Consider the following 21668-nt stretch of genomic DNA (forward strand, 5'->3'; position numbering starts at 1 on the left):
ATAAGGTTAATCAAGTATTAGTGAACATCCTGCCTGAGTTTCAGGTCTTATGACCAAGGTCAAAGGTCATGTAGGTTCAATGAACTTAGACCATGTTGGGGAATCAACATCAGAATATTAAACGGAGGTTAAGTTTTGGAAATTTCATAAATTCGAAAGTGGACCTAGTTCATGAAACTTGGACATAAGGTTAAATCAAGTATTACTGAACATCCTGCCTGAGTCAATGATCAAGGTCAAAGGTCATTTAGGGTCAATGAACTTTTACCAAGGTCGGGGTATTTGTTGAATTACCATAACTTTGAAAGTTTGTGAAGCTGATTCATATAATCTGAACATGAGAGTAATCAAGTATCACTGAACATCCTGTGCGAGTTTTAGGTCAAATGACAAAGGTAATACAGTCAATGAACTTTGGCCATGTTGGGGGTATTTGTTGAATACCCATCATAACTCTGAAAGTTTATGGATCTATTTTTTATCAAATTTGGCCATAAAAGTTATCAAGTATCACTGAACATCTTTTGGGAGTTTCAGATCACATAACCAAGGTCAAAGGTCATTAAAGGTAAATGAACTTTGACCATGTGGGGGTATTTGTTGAATACCCATCATAACTCTGAAAGTTTATGGATCTATTTTTTATCAAATTTGGCCATAAAAGTTATCAAGTATCACTGAACATCTTTTGGGAGTTTCAGGTCACATGACCAAAGTCAAAGGTCATTTTAGGTCAATGAATTCGACCATGTTGGAGGTAATTATTGAATTGCTGTCAAAGCTTTCAAAGTTTATGGATAATTTATGAAATTTGGAAATGGGGTAATCAAGTATCCCTGACAAGTCTTAGGTCACATGATCAAGGTCAATTATCATTTAGGTTCAATGTGCATTGTATCATTATATGAATGACATTTTTTGCGAAAAACTAAACTAGTAGTTTTCAAAGTCAGCACTGCTGCTATATCTTGAATCACATAATGCAGGTGAGACTGCCAGAGGCTGTTTTAGTTTTACTTACCGGGGTATGCCATTTTTTATGGCACCAGACTCTCTTACAGGTCAATTAAATGTGATACCAGTGTCAGTAATACCAATGAAAAAAAAAGATTTCTGAATGGCAGTTCCTTTTTAAATGATATGTACATACATTGCATGGAATGGAGTTAATGGAAACGATTTCAAGAGGAGCAGAATTTTTCATGGTAGTAATTTAAATGTTAGGAGCCAGGACAATAGAATTCAATGGGGCTAATTATGTATTCATCATTTTTTATGGTATTGGTATATCAATGGTATGTACACCCTGCATTAAATCCCCTCTTCCTTTTCCTCCCCCCTTTCTCCTCTTCTATCTGCTCCTCTTTCTCCCCCTATGTCTCTCCTCCTTCTCCCCTCCTCTTTCTCCTCCTCCTCTTCCTTCTTCTCCCCTCCTCCGAGTACCCCTTTGCTTAATCTTCTATCTTTTAAAAAGTCAAGGTAGTTTATATCTCAGATGCGTAACAGAAATGAGACATATGCGCTGTTTTTTCTTTTTTTGGTAAAACTATTATCTCCTTGAATTAATAACAAATCTTGCTCTTGGAGTTCAAAAACAAATAAATGTAACTGCAATATTCAAAGATACATTTTATTGAAAAATACCTTTTTCATTACAAATTTACAATATGATCACTGTAATTTTTAATTTAAGTATTAATATTGCTTTGTTTTTACGCTACGCTATGTAATAGACACTTCCCGTGTATTTTTCAAATGCACTTACTGGAGGTTTGAACACCCAAGTTCACTAACCCTCCAGGGTGGTTCTGAGTGGATTTATCTCCGTTTTCAAAAAGCCTCTATCATGCTTTGGTGAAGGGTCAGTAATGTGAATTATACTTGAGCAGGTTTGGGCTCAATTACAAGCCAATTGATCAATTACATAATTAAAGGAAACCAAAACCCAAGAAGAGAAGCAATCTTATTGGAAAGAGTAAAACAAGAGGAACAATTAAAAAAAAAGTTTCATCAAAATCGGTTATGCAGAGCTGCCAAGTAGTACTGATTTTCTGTATTTATTACTTAAAATAAAGAAGAATACTGATGGTTTCATGCAAAATACTGATTTCTAAAGTTTCTGTGTATGTGTTGTCTTATGGTATTCCTGTGAAAATACTAATTTCCTCACCAAAATACTGATTTTCAGCATGGAAGATACTGAAATGTCCTTGTTCAGGTTGGCAGCTCTGGTTATGAAATAGGCAAGTTATGGACGTCTTGTTCTACTTTCAATGGGTATCCTCAGATTGGCAAACATTCTTCAAATGGCTGATTTTGTGGACAACCCTCCATTTGTTTGTACATGAATTTTCAGATTTTCCTCTTTATTTTTATTTCACATCATTTCCTCTGGACCCTGACATATGTGGTGTGAATTATAGTTTTCCATGGCATATATTATGCTCAGAATGAGGCAATATGCAATTTGAAAGATAATGGGGAATATCTGAAAAATTATGTCTAAAAATAGTGGAGAGTTGTCCACAAAATCAGCCATTTTGAAGCATGTTTGCTAATTTACACATCCCCATACAAAGTAAAACAAGACCTTATAAAGCGTTCATAACTTTGCTCATTTCACGACCGATTTTGATGAAACTTGTTTTAAATTGTTCCTCTCATTTTACTCTTTCCAATAAGATTGCTTCTTCTCTTGGGTTTTTGTTTCCTTTAATTACATTTAATTAATTTCAATTACTTTACAATAAACTTACTGGTACTTAATTTTATGATTTAATAGGCATACATGTAATCCGTTTTCTTCCCTTAGTTAAACATAAACGTTAATTTTGTCAGCTTCTCTGTAACTTAGAATTACCTTGAAATAGGTGGTGCTAGTACATACACAATACAAATTGAATTCATTCATGACTTTTATAGAAAGTAATTGTAATTCACAAAAGTAATTGGTAATTGTAATTGAAAAACATGTAATTTAGTTGAAAATTAATTGTAATTAAATAAATCTTCAATATTGTAATTGTAATAGAAGAAAGTACTGTAATTGAGCCCAACCTTGTACTTGAGCATCATCTTACATTCCAATATTACAGAAGTCTGGTGGTCATTTGATGTTTCCTTTTTTAACCATCAGAATTAAAATTTGGCATCTAGCACCCTCTCTTGATAATGATTTTACCTTCATTTAAAAATAAACCTTTGAGCATTGACTTTGCACAATTTACAACTGAATATATTAAAGCAAGCTTAAAAAAAATTATAGCCTTAAATTTTAAATCCAATCAGGCACATGGTGAGAGTGAATCCTGATATAAAATTTATCCAATAAAACACATCCTTTCCTTTATATCCTTCACCTCCTAACCAATTTTTGGGCATACAAATTTATATAATCTTGTAATGAATTAAAATACATGGAGGAGCATGCACTTTTGGCATACTTACCAAAATAAAACATCAGTATTCAGAGAAGCAGTCATTATTTCAAGATTGTTAACTATTGTGACAACATCTATCATCTTGTAGAACTTCGCTAATGGTCATCATCCTTTATCGCCACCAGTGCAAAGTTCCTTGGAGAGATACTTGCATCAAATACAGGAACGAGTTTGCTCTCTATACCTGTAGTTTACGTTGTAATATAGAGTGAGAAACAGAAGAACTATGTATTAGATTTTGACTTCACTGGCCAATTGAGTAGGGGGTGTTGGAGAGAAATTAGCTTGTCATATCATATGCCAGAATAATACATCTCAAAAACAATTATGTTGAAAGGTGGAAGCACATATGCACGACACACAATTCTAACCCCCCCCCCCCCTGTGTTCAATTGGTAAATATACATGTAATTTGTAGAGAAAGTAGGCTTCCATTTGCCAGTAATCCTAACTTAATCATACTTTTTGTTTACTTAACTTGTCAACTATTTCACCTTTTAAGTATTCTAATGCGCAGTTGAGTATACAGAAATTGGACAATAGAAATTTAAATTATTATTACAAATTATAATTATCATTTTTCAAATATTCTACTCATTCCCGTGTGCACATTTTCCCTTGATATACAGGTGTAAAATCTAATAATCAAACATCATTTTTAGAAACCCTAGAAATGTAAACATTTTCCTTTAATTTTTTGCCTCTTTTCTATCCTCATTTTCCATGATGATTATGATGTTGGCAACATAGGTGATGATAATGATGGTGGTGATATTGATGGTGATGATGATGAAGAAATGATGCTGGTGATGATGATGATAATGATAATAAGAGGATGATAATGATTTTGATACTGATAATGACAAAGAGGAAGATGACAATGATTTTAATTTGTGACAATGATGATGGCAATGACGATAATTATGATAAAGATGGATGTGGTGCTCTTCTTGCTGCTGCTGATCAGTGAAGAGGCCAATGGCAAACTTAACAAAAACTAGAATGGTAATTATGATGATGTGTAGTGAAAGCAATAACGATGATTAGGAGCTGGATAATCATCGCAGTGATAATTGATGACAGTGGTAATGATGGTGATGAGAGTGATGATGATGGTGATGCTGCTGATAGTGATGATGATAATAATGATGATGAAGAGGATGATGATGCTGCTGCTGCTGAAGATGAAAATAATTAAGATGATAAAGACAACAATTAATGATTTCAATACAAGTACCAATTAGCTTATCTTTTCATGCAACACATAACAATCACTTTATTGGGTATGACAAGAAACGATGACATTCTCTGTAATTAGCAAAATAAGATTACACCGACCTTGATCAAAGAGATAGAGGACCCTATCCAGCAATAGTAAACTCTCTACTATGGGACCCATCATACTACGAAGCACATGGAAAGTGATGACATTGGTCCATTCCGGTCGGCATATTTCTTCCAGTTCTGCTAGGCGGTGGTCTTCACATGGAATGCCCAGAGCACCAAGCACGCCAGAAGCATACCTGAAATATGCACGAAAGAAACAAGTTTGGAAAATCATTGGCAAATGTTCACAACTGTGGTTTTAAATTCATGGTTTATGCAGGTTACTGCACTAATTACACTTAATAGAATCATAGGGTGTTATTCTGATAGTCGTGGTATAGTTAAACCGAGGTTAACTTAGACCACACTTTTGTGGAGTGCCAGTTGTCAACTTTATTCAAAATTCAGATATTCTCATCTTGGTGTAAAAAGTCGTCACAAACTTAAATGATTTGTGAAATGGGACGATGATGAAAATACAAAAATATGAATTTTAATGAAAAAAAATTGGGACACAATGATTTCCTTGAATATGGAAGAAGCATTATGAAGCCAGCAACCCATAGGAGTGTGCTTTAAAATTCTATAGTTCAGAAAACTATCAATCAAGTTTTCAAAATTATTTGCTATCACCTTGTCTGGTTATAAAAAAAATACAATTTGCGTTAAAGCTTGTGTATAGTTTTGGTAAATCCACCAAAATGCACCTATCACTATTCCAATTCATTGCTAGCTAATATGAATGGATATGCCCTATAACAGTTATGATGTGGAGGATATGAAATTAAATTGTGTTTTACAGGATAAATTTTGCGATTTTACATGGAAATTTAACTTGATCGGGTCACCCGATCAAATTAAAATATCTCTGTGTTTTTGTCTTTCAATTAAATCCTATTCCAAATCATGGAATGGGCTGAAACTATCAAGATATGTTCTTTGTCTGTAACTTTTGGATATCTAATCACTAAAGTTATAAGATTAGTGCTTGAATGCCAATTTTTTTAATTTAAAACAAGCATCGCCGAGAGAGGGCGCTATATATCCAAGATTTGAATATTTGAAATTTTCTCAGAGAAGTGCAGTTGGAAAAATATCTAACGGTCTCTACGCTTCAGTAAGACTGTCATATTAGATGATATTCGATTATCAATCACATTATTGACCCTTTACCAAAGCTATACAAGGGCTTTAACATTAAATATGCTAAAATATCCATCTGAAATTCCCTAACTTTTATTTCGATGAAGAAGTTTGAGACCAAGCCAATATTTTGAAAAAATATATCAACTCGCTACTTTGAGTCCTTGCATCAATTATGGGTTGTCTGGTCAACTTGGGTGAAACTGGCATATACTATTCAGACTGTGCAAAGAGGGGGCAATATATCGTTATAGAAAACTAATAAAGTTGAAGCAGGGAGATTACCAAATTCCCACCGTTATTGGAAATACCAGTAATCATGTTTCATTAACTCTTAACATGCCACGCACACTACTAAGCCAATGCCACAGTGCTAATCCGATGCTAATCCCCTGTGCCAGCCACAAAACCCCCCTGTGCCACATTGATTTTGGGATCGCGAGTCGTATTCACTCCTTCCAATATTCATGATTACAATTGCTTGTAACGATTAGTTTATCCACAAAATATTGTGTAGTAAAGTTGTAGGAAATTTCATACCCCTTATAATGGTGTCCTCATTATATAGATTGGTTATTATCTTTACCGCTAAAATATGAGTTGTATCAAGTAGTTCCATTTTGTGGAGTGTTTTGTATGGATCAAAAACCTAGGTCTCTTCTCTCTCAGAGGCGGAGCCATATCTTGTAAAAAATGTAGAAATACTCGAAAAAGTCGAATGTAAACCGCGTGAGTAAGTTTATCTGTCAGAAAGCAGAGTTCACACTGCACACAATAGTGCTAATTACGGCGTGCATGCGATGCGCAATACAATGCAAAACGGCGTAACAATGATTGTTATTCCGAATGTGCGCAGTCATGCACGAAGCAGGCGAGGGTAGGAAACAATGCAAGCACAAAGCAATCAATAGTAGGCGTGCGAGCACGAGTGTGGCATGTTATAGTAGGATACGTAGCGTGCACGAAGCACTCAATGAGTTAATATCTCTCTCTTAGACATTCTCAACTTTGAGGCCATTACTTTCTCTCTTTATATCCTGTCTCACATTCAGCCAGCGTTCTCGCCAGTGTATAATACGCATGGTGCAAACACCATGCGTGCGGAAATGGAGACCAAGTGGAACCATGCGTAAAATTTCAGCGACATGCGTGGAAAAATTAAATGGAAATATTCAGAAAAAAAATAATACACTCCATGAACTCATCTTAGTGATATCAACTTCATTTATCGGGTTGCGCCGAAGTCCCACCAACTTAAGACCACTTACAGGCCTACTACGGCTAGGAAAGTGGCAAGGCGCCCAGCTAGCTCGCGGCTGCTATTGCGGGCATATGACGGCACTATACCCCCTATTCCCCCGTCTGCCCCCGTCCGCACATCACACCGGCTATGCTCCATGACCTACCGGTAGCTGCGCTTACTGATATGATGGGAGTGGAACTTGGAATAAATGCATTGTATATACAAGGAACATGTATGTACTTGTACTGTGTTTGTCATTTATCCCGCCCTCTATACACACAATGAACGAATAGCAAAGGAGTTGTACTGTGTTTGTCATTTTTCCCGCCCTCTCTGCACACAATGAACGAATAGCAAAGGAGTTTGAGAACTGTGCGTGACCGCCATGGTGCATGGATGTTAGGCCTGGGACGATTGTCATTTTTACCATTCAATTATTTCCTGAAAAAATAATCGAATGATTTGATTGTTCGCCGGGAATCAGGTCTTTTAAGTCACAATAGTTGACCTACTTTATGGTGAAATCTCCATCAAAGTCACATGTTTAGAATAAATGAAAGTAGGACCTTTTTCCCCTTCTCCATGATATTTATATCAAAAGAAACTACATGAAATGAGATTAAACTTTCAGTTTATTGTTCCAATGAAAATCCTTCCTAAATCCATGCTGGTCCTCTGGTATTATGCATGCATCCCTCCAAGTGCCACACCCCTGCATATGAATGAATCAGCCCAGATCGTCCAAAGCCAAAAGATGTAAACAACTCATTCATGAACTATTCTTTGAGACTGACCCCAGGTGGAGCATTTCTTGAACAATTTCATCCCTTGCCCACACCATGTCCCCGCCCCCACTTGTGGCACTGCCCACGATTCGACACATGTATTTCAAAAAAATATTTTGCAAAATATTTAATTTGAAATACCTTTTGAAATTACGATTGTTTATCATTTGAACCTACATGTATAACTGGGTCTATTTTTGGAGACTAGTCGAGAAAGTACCGGTGAAGACGGGCGCATGTTGGAATGTAGTTTTCATTGTGTGAGGGGGATAGAAAAAAGGTTGCATTATTGTTTTGAAACATGAAAGGAATTCTCCGGCTCCCACCCTTATCTTTCTCTCTCCCTCACACACACAGATGGGGGAGGGGTCAATTTATTTCTGAAGTCATGACCTCTCCTGATAAGGGAACCACTGCCTTCTTCTTTGTTTCCCCAAAAGTTTAATTGGCTATCCGAAGGTCCAATCAGCTCAAGTGAGCTTGGTTGTGTGTTTTCTTCTTGTTTTGTGCACGCAGACAATGAACTCATTTTGTGTATCGAGGGCAAGGTTGGGTGGGATTAAAAAAAAATCGGAGCGCTTTCATGTTGGTGTGTAACTGTGAATGTAATTGATTATTTTTGAAAAATTATCTCGGTAACATAATTTTTAAACCTGTATGAAGTGTCATCATTGTTTTCTTGTCATTTTGTTATTATTACTTGGGTATTCGAGTTCTCCCAATGTCATAATCGGGATCTGCCGAACATTCGATTTGTGTAAATTTTGCTAATCGATTGGTGATTGGCGGCATGCCAATCGAACCATTCGATCAATCGATGTTTATTCCCAGGCCTAGCATTTATGTGCATTTGTGTGGGCTTAAAAATACGCCACAATGGGGCTTCCTTGGCGTCTCTATTTGATGAAAAGGCCGTCGCTTCCGCGCTCCGCGAGGGAGGGGTGAACCCCCACTCCCGCACCCCCCCCCCCCCCGGGAGTGGCAGCACAAGTCCCCGACATGGGTGAATTTTTTTCTGGCGAGAATGCTGCATTCAGCTCTTTAAAAGGGGCTCTACCCAGAAAGCCCACTTCTTCATTAACCTGCTGTTCACTGAAACCATGTGGTCCCTGTGCAATGCATATGTCAATTACAGAATCCAGTATGCAAGAGGTTAACACTTACTCTTGAAATGTCTTGAGGTGGGGTTTTCTGACACTAGCCACTGCTTTCTTGATTCTAAAAATGCCTGAGTAAGACTGGGTCATCCCGGGATCAAAGCCATCTATGATGACTTTTAAGGTTGCACGATACCCATGGAGAATCAGGTTGGCATCTGAGGCTAACAAATAAATGATAGAATATCGTGATATCAGCAGTGACCTCTATGTTGGACTTTGATAGAGTATTGTTACATTCAAGTTGACCTGTTTGATGACCTTTAACATTTGAAGACCACTAAGGATGTATGATACCCATTGAGAATCAGGTTGGCATCCTAGGCTGGCATCTGAAGCTGATAAATGCATGCTATTTATAATAAATATTGCAATATCACAGTTGACCTAAAAGTCAACCTTGGCTTTGACACATGATGACATTTTATATAAAGTTGCATGATCCCAATGGATATTGGTTCAATTTCACTAGGTCTACAAACAGAAAGTCGTCTGAGGCATAAAAATTTAATTTCTCCTAATTCACTTTTTTTCTAAAAGGGATTTGAAATTATACTATTTCATGAATGTCCTCTCAGCTATATGACATTAAATGCTTTGTTACTTTCTAAAGTTCATCTCACCTTTTAACTGCTTGAAGTAGCTTTCAAGGAAATGGCAGGCTAGTTTCATAGCTGTAAACTTGATGATTTTCCCACCAAGACTCTGAACAAACTTACTCATGGGATAACCCTTTGAATTCAGTGTCGAATAATCATCCACTGAACTGTTATTATCTGAGTATGATTTTTCTCTTGGAAATTCCAGTCTGTCGTGGTTCTCAGTTAGTATGGGGGATTCTTGCAAAGAATCTGAATGGATCGTCTTTCTCAAGTCGCCATTTTGAACAGGTTCCAAGGAATTTGCGGGTGGTGATGGAACTGCTTCAGGTAGCGCACATTTCATCTTCATGTAACAGCACGAGACAGAGGTCAGAGCCCGGGCCTGGGGACACTTGGAAAACACTCTCAACATCGTTGGGGCCAAGTCACCGCATGTATGCAGGCCAGCTAGCACAAACGCATCAGAGCCTCTGTCCTCTGACACCAACTGATGAAGCGTTGATCTTTCATTGGCCATATCAAGGCAAGCATTACTGGACTCTTTCGTTGGATCATGATCTGGATGCCCCAAAGGTGGAGGTATATCTAAGAAGTGATCAAGACTGGTAGGTGCTTCAGTAGACTTCTCTACAGGTGACAAGACCTCAAGGTTTTGTCCCTCAGCACAATGAGCTGCACCCTCCTTTCTGTGCTTCTTGGACTGGTCCGAGTCATTGCTTACAGCTGATTGGTGGTTTATGACATCAAGGAACTCTTCAGGGGTTATCTGGGGGTGAACCATGCATTCTACATGCTGCGGAAGTGTGTGGGGGATACTCTTAACGGGTTGTTCAGATTGCCTTTCCATCTGTTAAAAGAACAATGGAGATTACAAAACAATAATTATATAAATCAGAGACTAGTAGTTGCAAACTACTTAAAAACATGAGAGAATAAAAAACAACAGTCTTCATGAAATCAAAACCATTCATTGATGTTACAGTATTTGGAAATGTAGATATTTTCCAATGGTATTAGAGGTTAGAGCACATTTGGAATCTTGGGATCTCTTGGAATCTGTACATTGTTCTTTAGTTGAGAGAAAGCGACTCACATCCCCCCCCCCCAGCCAAAATAAGAAAATATATAGAGAAAATTCATACTCACTCTCTTCTGGATAATGGTCTTTATTTTCCTGTAAGAAAAGAAAATGAAAAAAATACATATATCGGCTTGAAACTTAATTAATTAAACAATGCTTCTTGTTGGAATATATATATATATTGGGGGTTAATAGTATTCATTTTTAACATTCACTACCTTGCTTATATTCTTTGGTACATTAATTATTTTTTATTTCATGTTAATGTTAAGTGCTCATAATGCATGTCAGGCAGTAATCTCTGACAAGCCAAGGCATTTTTATGATTTGTTAAAATCTACATGTATGCTTTTTGAGCACCAAAGTAATTGAACCAATGAATGAGTCCTTGTCTAAAGAAAATCTTATGCTTTTCACACTGCATTAACCATGGACTATAACCCCATACTATTTGCTTAGCCGGGGTTAAGGCATTAACTATCACACAACTCGGGATTATTGATGATTTTACCATACAGAGTACAATTAAGCCGGTTAACTCTTGCTTCTTTGCAGGGCCAGATAGTAACGTACTATTTACTGTGCTAGCCCACTTTGCTAAAACATAGTGTGAATGTGAAGTTGCTAAACTTAACCCCAGAAAATTGGTGGGGCTAAGACCCCTCTCAGCCCAACCAATTTCCTGGGGTTAAGGAAAAAAGTGCAGGGTGAAAAGCATATTACTAGTATACTAAGATCAGAGTAAGGCCTTACTTGTCTACCTTAGCTGCACATGTCAAATGACCACCAACTGCCTCAATACCGGTGACCTTGAGACCATAACCAAAGGAGAGTAACCTTGATAAATGACCTTGGCCTGATCCTACATCAACAACCCTCTCAGTTCCTGCTTTCCTGGTTGCAGAATTGATCACCTGATTGATGGATGGATAGATGGATGGATGGATGGGTAGATGGATGGGTGGGTGGATGGGAGGGTGGATGGATGGGAGGGTGGATGGGTGGGTTGGTGGGTGGATGGGTTGGTGGGTGGATGGGTTGGTGGGTGGATGGATGGGAGGGTGGATGGGTGGGTGGATAGGAGGGTGGATGGGTGGGTTGTTGGATGGATGGGTTGGTGGGTGGATGGGTAGATAGATGGATGGTTGGATAGATGGGTGAATGGGTGGGTGGATGGATGGGTGGATGGATTGATGGATGGGGGTGGATGGATGGGTGGATGGATGGGTGAATGGGTGGGTGGATGGATTGGTAGATAGATGGATGGGTGGGTAGATATATAGGTAGTGGATGGATAGATGGGTAAATAAATGTAGATGGATAGGTGGGTGGATGGGTGGGCGATAGACAGATGGATGGATGGGTAGATAGATGGATAATGGATTGATGGATGAATAATAGATGGGTGGATGGATGAGTAGATAGATGGATGGATGGATTGAATGGGTAGATAGATGGATAATAAATGGATGGGTGGATGGATGAGTAGATAGATGGATGGATGGATTGAATGGGTGGATGGATGGATTGAAGGAAGGATGGATGAGTGGATGGATAGATAGATGAATAGATTAAAAGATCATTGTAGCCAGCAGCTAAATTGTCATCAATTGTACAAATAGGTTAGTTACACATAAACTTTCCATGCAAAATATTGTGACTTTCAAAATGATAACCTCACATATAAATTTCGTGTTCACAGGAAATGTAGAGTCAGTAGAGGGGAGGGGGAGGGGAATTTGGGAGTAAATGGATGAATAGAAAGAAGGAACATCAAAGAAGAAATAGAGGATAAATAAATGGAGAGGATGGAAGAGAAGAGAAATACACAGAAAATTTAAACAAGTGGAATGCCTCTGGCGGTCTCACCTGCATCACGCGATTCAATATAGCAGCAGTGCTGACTTTAAAAACTACTATGAAATAATTATTCACAAAAAACACAATTCATATAATGATACAATACTACGTTCATTGACATTTGACCTTGATCATGTGACCTAAAACTTGTCAGTGATACTTAATTACCCCTACATGTAAATCCACATTTTATACAGTCACTATCTATAATCTTTGAAAGTTATGACAGCAATCCAATAACTACCTCTAAAAATTGCCAAATTTTAATGACCTTTGACATTGGTCATGTGACATGAAACTCGCATGAGATATTCAGTGATAATTGACAACTCCAAGTTTTATGAACTAGACCAATATACTTAGTGTTATGATGGTAATTCAACAAATACCCCCAAAATAGCCAATGTCCATTGACCTTTGACCTTGGTCATGTGACCTGAAACTCGCACAAGAAGTTCAGTGATACTTGGTTACTCTTATGTCCATGTTTTATGAACTGTATACCTTTGCAGTTATGACAACATTTCAAAAACTTAACCTTGGTTAAAATTTCGATATTGATTTCCCAACATAGCCTAAGTTCATTGACCCTAAATGACCTTTGTCCTTGGTCATGTGACCTGAAACTTGGGCAGGATGTTCAGTAATACTTGATTACCCTTATGTCCAAGTTTCATGAACTAGGTTCGTATACTTTCCAAGTTATGATGACAGTTCAAAAACTTAACCTTGGTTAAGATTTCAATGTTGATGACGCCATCGCCGTCGGAAAAGTGGCGCCTACAGTTTCGCTCTGCTATGCAGGTGAGACAATAAAAAACTGTATTACAATCCTAACCCTAACCATATGCTCTCTGAGATATCAATACCAGAGCAAATGTCCTGTCATTCAATCATTACCTCGGCTAAGCGTAAGATTTCATGTTTCTTCTTCGCTTTGACACGTAGTCTGCATAGTAGATCGATTGGTTTCAGGGCTGGGTCCATTTTAATGCTGAGGGAATCACCGGCTGTTGGGGCCGTGTCTAGTGCCAGGGCTTGTGTGGCAGCACGGTATGCCAAGAGGGACAATGGCCACACAGTCTGCGGCGGCTGATGCCTGTGATATACATGTAGAAACAAGGAGACATTTATACTGCCCTCAAATGACATAAAGAAACAACTTTGTGGATTGAGTTTTTCAGAGTAAATGAGGAAAATATTCTTTTGGAAAAGAATATATGTGACTCCAATACCTGTAGCATCATGTATAGCATACTGAAAATAGCCTACATGTAAATCAAGAAATTATATCGCCAATTTTGAAAATATCAGAGATGCTTCCTTTTTAATGGGAAGGCACTCATGGTAGCATAGAAGAAAATATATTTTTTCTCATGGTTTTTGTTCAAATTATTATTATAAATAATAAACAAACTACAGAAATTATATATATTGCAAGAGAAATGTTATCCAATCATCCAGCCTTATTTTCATATTTTTTGCTTAGCACAGGGAACATTTACCTTCATCATTTTCTGAAAAAAAAAATAAAACTCAACCCCCCATTCTTTTTTTTAATACTATAACTTCTTTATAAGAAGAGATCGAGAAAACGTTAAGGACGTTTTTTTAAGGACTGTTCATAAACTCATCAACTAACTGCTTTTTTATAATTTTAATTGATCCATCTAGTCATGTGCATGCATTATTTGGTAGAGCTTGTTTAATAGTTTTTTGCTATTAACATTTTTCAATATTATATCACAAATCCCTGAAAATGACTCAAAGTTGTTAATATGTACAATGTGTGACCACTCACGCATACATTCGTAATTCCGAAACTTCATTATTCCGAAGGTTCATTACTCCGAAGGTTCGTATTTCTGAAGGTTCGTAATTCCGAGGGTTCGTAAGTCCGAAAACGAAATGAGGTTCGTAATTCCAAAGGTTCGTTAGTCTGAAAATGTAACGATTAACGAACCTTATTTCGTTTTCGGTGTAACGAACCTTCGGAACAACGAACCTTATACTAACAAACCTTCGGAACATCAAACCTTATTTCATTTTCGGATTATCAAAACTTCGGAATAACGAACCTTCGGAATAACGCCACAAATGTTCGGATTAACGAACCCTTTTACGTTTTCGGATTAACGAACATCGAGGTATAGGCAATTTACGTTTCAGAATTACGAACCTTTGGAATTACGAAGTGTAACTGACCACTCATGCACAAGGTGGAAATACAGTAATTCACATCTTTATAGGCTTTATTTCATTTCACAGAGGGGTAATTCCTGAATTTGGGGGATATTTCTTTCATTTGAGAGCTACCTTTTTCTGCAACAAACAATTATACACTAAGTGCAAATAACATCATTCAGCTGTAAGTACACATAGGCTATTGATTTTCTATATATTGGACTACTATAGAAAAAATGGTCACTCTAAAGAATGGGTCCCGTTTCATAAAAACTTGTTATAACAAATTTACAATAATAGTTAAAAGCTACTAAAATCCTTCTTTCTGATTGGCTGATAGTAAATTTGTTATAGAGATTACAAGTGCATTTGTTATTATAAGAAGTGTTTATGAAATGGGACCCTGGGCTAAGTTGAGATCAAAATGCCCTCATCATACAATTCTACTTGGCACAAATAAAGTTAATTAACTTACATCTCATGATCTAGTAACTGATTAGCCATGATATCTGGTGGTAAGCCATCAAGAGCTGCTTGCCAGGACTTCGGTAATACCTCCCATCGATTCTTTACGAAGAACTCCTATGTGATGATAAAGAACATCAACTTCATTATTTTATCAGTAAAAGGCGATGGTGAAGACTGTCAAGTACCCAGTTTTCATGGGGGGGGGGGAACTTTGCCATGGAATCTTTCAACCTGGGTCCCATTTTTATATTAAAAAAAAACAAAAACGTTTTTTTTTCAATTCCCTATTCCTGTGCCCCATGTATTTTCTCAATGAAGAAGAGGGTCCATTTTTCACGACAAATCCCTACACATTGGTACCCTTTTATTCTCAAAAGAGAGTTAGGGCGGGTTCAAGGCCCAGACTCCAGACCTCACACCACTGTAAAAAAAAAGATATGAGCATTCACCCTCCCTAGCTCTCAAAAATCTCTTTCTCAAAACATGGAACTCTGTTTTAAACTTCCCTTTTATAGTAAATGTACAAAGCAAAAAATATGAATTCTGTTTTGCAAAGATAAAATTCAATGAGTTTTTCACATTAAAAATAAAGAACCAAAACAGATTTTCTGTTTTGATAGAGGTAAATAGAAAATCAATGTCCCTAAACTTACTCTGATTACTTTGAGCCCCTTTTGAGCGGAACCTGAGATGGAAGGATGATCGTTTGTTTAGGGTCTATTTTGTATGAGCGTGGTGTCTAACCTTCTTATAACAGTGCCCTCCCCCTCCCCCCTCACACGCAGTTGTGTGCCCTCCCTGTAATAATAAAGAAATCAGAAGATAACCTACTACAACATGAGAGTTGATGAGTTCTTGGTATTCTTCAATAATTGTGTGAAGCTGCCTTGCATATATTCTGAGCTGTGACACTGTGTCACTTGAACAGACAACCTGAGTTGGCATTCTACGGATCTGCGAGAAAAAACACACAAATCATAGTACCGTAAATAGTAAAAAGGTAAATCTCTGCCATGATAGATATAAGATTTGTTTTAATGGTCCAAATCCACCCCTACAATAAATCAATTCTAGAATCAAAAGAGAAAAATCTAACAAGCATTACAACTTCATTTATATTAGAAGAAATCTGGAAGTTTGGAATTGTTGAACATGTATATTATATATATTTGTTTGGTTTTCCCTCCAAAGTTGGCTCATCATCTAGTACACAGAGTGAGAGCCTATGCCCATAGGCTCAATGTTTTATTGGGGTGGTTGATGTTTAATGATTCTTACAGTACCGGTATATTGCTTAGAAATTACATCAAAGTGGTGTTGATTACATTCTGATTAGTTTCAAGAATGATATCAACCATCGACCTGCTCATTCATCAATGATCATAACCTTGTTCTCTGTTACTAGTCCCTGTGTAGTGAATGTTTGGCTTATTTTCTTTGTTCTTGGGGACAAATGCTTGATTTTGTTTTTTTCTGTCAGTTTCCAATACAGCTATTCATTACATAACTTGGCTCTTAGGAAAATTGAATTCTTCTTTTCATCAATTTTTTCTTCTACATTAAAAATAGAGATTGAAAAATTACAATTTTCTCGCAATTTTACTGCCAATAGAGGGCGTAGACAAAAATATTCCAAAAATTAAAGTTTTTGAGCGTTATGGTGAATACAAATATGATTTCCAAGTTACTAATGAAGAATAAATTGCAACTGTATGAAAATTAGTATTTTTTGGTCACAATGTGATATTTTAATGAAATTTTTAATTGTGTGATGTGAACATGCATCTACCGTAATTATTTTACATGTAGATTCTCCACAGGCAGGGTGGTTGCAGTGAACAAGTGCATAGTCTCCATAGACCACTTATTTGAAAAATTCATTAAAATGCCACTTTTGTAACCAAAAATATCAATTTCCATACAGTTGAAATATATTTTTCATTAGTAATGTGGGGATAATTTTTGTATTCACCAGAGTGCTCAAAAACTTGATTTTTTTGCATATTTTTGTGCAGGCCCTCTATTGGTGGAAAATATAATTTCAAGAAAATTTTCAATCTCTATTCCTAATGAAAAAATAATTTAGACTTTGATTAATTAAAAACCAAGTTATCTGATGAATAGTGAATAGCTGTATTGGAAACTGACTGGTGTCATAAATTAAGCATAAATTTGTCCCTCAAAACAAGAGAAAATAAGACAAACATTGCCAACCTTATTTTACCATACACAGAATAGTAACAGAGAACAAAGTTATAAATAATATAACCTTGTTCACTGAATGAGTTCATAGGCTGCATAGACCCTTATTTTGATGAAAAATGTATTAATAGTAGAAGTCAAGAATTCATTGGGGGGGCATAAAGCCTTTTTCATTTAGGTTCCCCTATAAGAATGACGTTACATGTAGCTTAATATGGAGGTGTAAAATCGGTGAAGCAAAAACATAGCAGAACTAACAAAACAGTCACACTGAAGCTGTAAAAATAATGAAATAAGATAAATTCAATTCAATCAAACTTTATAATTTCCCTTTAAAAATTATATTATTGGGACGATTCAGTAACAATGAATAAAGACATTATTTAAAACTAAATTACGTAAATATGTTCCAAGTCTGAGCTGACATTATAATTTGATTATAAATTAAGTTTGGAATTCAAATTTCAATTAGATATAGACTAGATCTAGTGTAGTTTAAGTAAGTTTGGAATTCACCCCAGCCTAGCTTTGGGCATTAGGGGTGGAACTGAGGAAAAAGAAATAAGTCCTAGTCTAGACAAACACTTCATCATCATCATCACTACCATCATCTGATATAGACAGCTGGCAGCCGTCTTTTTCGAGGAGTTATTTAAAAATTTTATTATTTTTTTATTTCTCCTGGTACACAGACGGCTCGATATCGTGCAGCCACCATTAGGGGGCTAACAATTCAAAATCTTCCCGACAGGGCTCATCGATTTTTGTCTTTATTTCATAACAAAAATATAAAAAGTTAGTCACATGCAAATGAGAGAATCAATGATGTCTCTCACTCACTATTTCTTTTGTTTTTTATTGTTTGAATTCTATCAATTTTTACAGATTTGACAATAAGGACAAACTTGACTGACCCATAAAATGTTAAACAATGGTAATTCCACATGTTCAGGGAGAAATAAAACATTGTTTCACAGGACAAAGGGGAGAAAATTAGAATGTCATATCTCCTATAATAAAATACAAATGAAATAGTGAGTGATGTCATCAGTTCTCTCATTTGCATACTGACCAGGATGTGCATAGAACTGTTTTGTGAAATTAAGCCAAACTTAAAAATATCACAACTTTCTAATTTTACAGTAGAGGCACATTGCTAATATGGGAGACTGTCTCCCATGAGAGATTATCTCCATTATCAGAGACTTTTGTAAAGAATTTGGGTATCCAATTTAAGAAACAGTCTACAAGTTTGGGAGACCAATTTCCTTTGATTACATTTGCTGCAAAAGGATTACCTTGGCTTGGCGGCAAATAAAAATGTGATGAGCAGATTCCTCATGAAAAATTACCCCTTTTCACTGTCTACCTTAAAAATTCACTGTCTACTTTTGTTTTGATAAGGATTTTTTTTGTCATCCACACACAAAACAAAAAGGCTTCTGACCTCATTCATGTCAGTGAGACAAAATTTTGGGTGGAAAAATTATGCTTTGTTGGTGTTGTTTCTTTTGTTCTTTTGCAAAGCAAGTCTCTAATATGAGAGATTGTCTCTCATATTGCCATGGAGAGAGTCTCCCATATTGGTCATGCGCCTCTACTGTTTTACATCCGATTTTGATGAAATTTTCAGCATTATGCTTGTTGGATTTTTCTCTTTTTGTTGGGCTGGACTTGTCCTTTAATGAAGAAGGCAGTTTCCAGTGGCCTGTACTTCCTGGTAACTCCATCTCTGTCATTCACGTCTGGTTAATTATCACTTAGACAGCTGGCAGCTGTCTGTTTCGAGGAGTTTAATTTTTTTTTTAAATTTCTCCTCGTACATCGTGCAGCCACCACCATTTAGATCTAGGCCTTTTTTAATTTTAAACAATGCAAAATCCCCCGACGGGGCTCATCGATTTTTGTCTTTATTTCATAAAAATATATGAAAAGAACTGGACCAAAGAAACATTATTATCCCGTTTTGGCCTGAAATTTCACCAAAAGGAGGAAAAATAAATAAGAGGGGAAAAACAGTGACTTACTTCAGCTGTCACGCAACTTCAGTCCCTGCACTGTTTTATCCTAGTCTTGAGGACAAAATGATGATGACTTTTTAAAATCCTGCCATATACTTCTTCATCATTGACGTCTTGACACTGTTCCCATAGTGTCTTAAGCAAAGGACGATAACAAATATGGATTTCCCTAGGAAATCCATCTTTTCATAACATGATCGCTCGAAATACGTTTATTTTATAAATTTCTACACAATTTCTTCCGGCTAACGATGCCGTTTTGAAAAACCATTTATAGATAAAAATTATTTTACAAAAATTAAAATTTATTACGTAATTATAAATAATTCAATACTTCAAATTATTTATAATTACGTAATAAATTTCAATAATTGTAAAATAATAATTTTTATCTATAAATGGTGTTTCAAAACAGCATCGTTAGCCGGAAGTACGTCATACATAAGAGGTTCAAGGGTCAACGCTATTGTATTTCTGTTGTTTAACATGTGGATTGAGGGGTCTACGCGGCATCAGTTAGGTAAGAAATCTTCAATTTTTTTACATTTTTGTTCAACATTTTTTAAAACCTTCCTACCCATTAGGCGTAGGAAGGTGTAGGAATTAATAAAATAAACATATTTCGAGCGATCATGTTATGAAAAGATAGATTTCCTAGGGAAATCCATCTTTGTTATTGTCATTCGCTTAAGACACTATGGGAACAGTGTCAAGACGTCAATGATGAAGAAGTATATGACAGGATTTTAAAAAGTCATCATCATTGCGTCCTCAAGACTAGTTTTATCCGAACTTAGTACATAAACCATGTAAACATATGGCCATTGAGTCCCCTGTACAGATCAAGCTAGAACTTCAGTCTCTGTATTTGGTGAGTGGTGCCAACGGACTTCAGCGGAACAACCAACATAACATTAACAGAGACCCGGGGGGGGGGGGGGGGGCACTTCCATTCACGATTGGATATCATGCGCGACCATGGGGTCTCGAAAAGCACCCTAAACACGTAATTTCCATATTCTGAAAATGCACCCCTTAACAAGTATTGGCGAGTGAAACCCTACCCTTAAGTATTGGAAACAAAACGATACACTTGGCAAATATTCCCTGAAATGAACCCCTAAACAAGTACAGGAATGTTTTGTTACGGGTCCTCGAGGTCGTCAGCCGCTTACCTTATTTGGTTTAGTACGACCCCACCCCCACCTTCTACACCTCGCGCAACTCGGACTCTAAACACGAAGTATTGGGGCGAAAAGGACATCCTAAACATTTTCATTTTGTTTTCATTCCCGCAAATTCGACCCTAAAGTAAAAACACGTAATTTTCCTATCGAAATAGATACCCTTTTTTCATTATTTTTGTGTTTTTCTCTTTTTGACACCCTTATACGTAACTAGCCAGGAATAACCGTCGTTTCTGGGGATTTATTCAACAATATCTGACATTTTACTGTAATCCCCATTCACCGACGGTAAAGTGTCCGTGTGGGCTCCCATTTGCTATAACACCAGCACTTTTGTCCGACCAGAGTCCAAAGTTTGGGGTTATATAACACATCGAGGTTACAATCTAAGGATATGTAAACTACAAATTAAAAATATTTAATTATTCAATTTTAAAATACTTTAAACGATATAGATGAAAATTATACTTTACCGATGTTTAGTTGGGAAAAGCACAGCTCATCGATCCAAATTAAGGCAGCCAAACTATGAAATATTTACAAACGAACGGAGAGGGTGTCAACAATATACGAATGTGATATCGATATTGCATTCCACCAGCACACCTACAAGGCAATAATACGATACGATACACTCACGAAGACAAACGATAATAGTTATAATCGCGATATATCGAGACATTAACGATAATGACGTCATTCAAGATGGCAACTTGCAGGAAAAACCGTCAGGTCAGGAGAAAATGTCTTAGATGACAGATTTCTCAATCATCCACTGGATTTTTTTTCAATAACTCCGCTCCAAGGTATGCAATTACTTAAGTTATTTATATTTCCCTGATAATTAAACTGTAAATTTCGCTCAAAAAACAGTTTTAAATCGCGATCTATAAAACGCTAGTTCACTATACGTTGTCTGTAGCCACGGACCCCCAACCTCTTCAGTCTATGTATGGTGAGTGGAGCCAA

General features: G+C 36.7%; 1 protein-coding gene across 1 annotated transcript; it reads right to left on the minus strand.

The window, feature by feature from the left end:
* Positions 1-2112: 2112 nt before the first annotated feature.
* LOC121416007 (protein RRNAD1-like) lies at positions 2113-21264 on the minus strand. The gene is made up of 10 exons (XM_041609434.1): positions 21173-21264; positions 16121-16243; positions 15297-15403; positions 13538-13736; positions 11531-11691; positions 10843-10870; positions 9718-10543; positions 9102-9258; positions 4779-4963; positions 2113-3624 (listed from the first exon to the last, which is right to left on the minus strand). Exons 2-10 carry the CDS (start codon positions 16232-16234, stop codon positions 3536-3538), a joined length of 1866 nt encoding a protein of 621 aa, XP_041465368.1. The 5' UTR covers positions 16235-16243; positions 21173-21264; the 3' UTR covers positions 2113-3535.
* Between the last annotated feature and the right edge of the window lie 404 nt (positions 21265-21668).

This window comes from Lytechinus variegatus, chromosome 5, assembly GCF_018143015.1.
Source record: "Lytechinus variegatus isolate NC3 chromosome 5, Lvar_3.0, whole genome shotgun sequence".
In the NCBI taxonomy this organism is placed as follows: domain Eukaryota; kingdom Metazoa; phylum Echinodermata; class Echinoidea; order Temnopleuroida; family Toxopneustidae; genus Lytechinus; species Lytechinus variegatus.

Excerpts from the sequence above, each read along its gene's own strand:
- LOC121416007 (XM_041609434.1), bottom strand. The coding sequence starts at position 16,234 with ATGCCAACTCAGGTTGTCTGTTCAAGTGACACAGTGTCACAGCTCAGA. Across the intron at positions 15,404-16,120 it reads TCATCAACTCTCATGTTGTA|GAGTTCTTCGTAAAGAATCG; the intron begins GTAGGTTATCTT and ends ATCATCACATAG. Across the intron at positions 10,544-10,842 it reads AGACCATTATCCAGAAGAGA|ATGGAAAGGCAATCTGAACA; the intron begins GTGAGTATGAAT and ends TTCTTTTAACAG.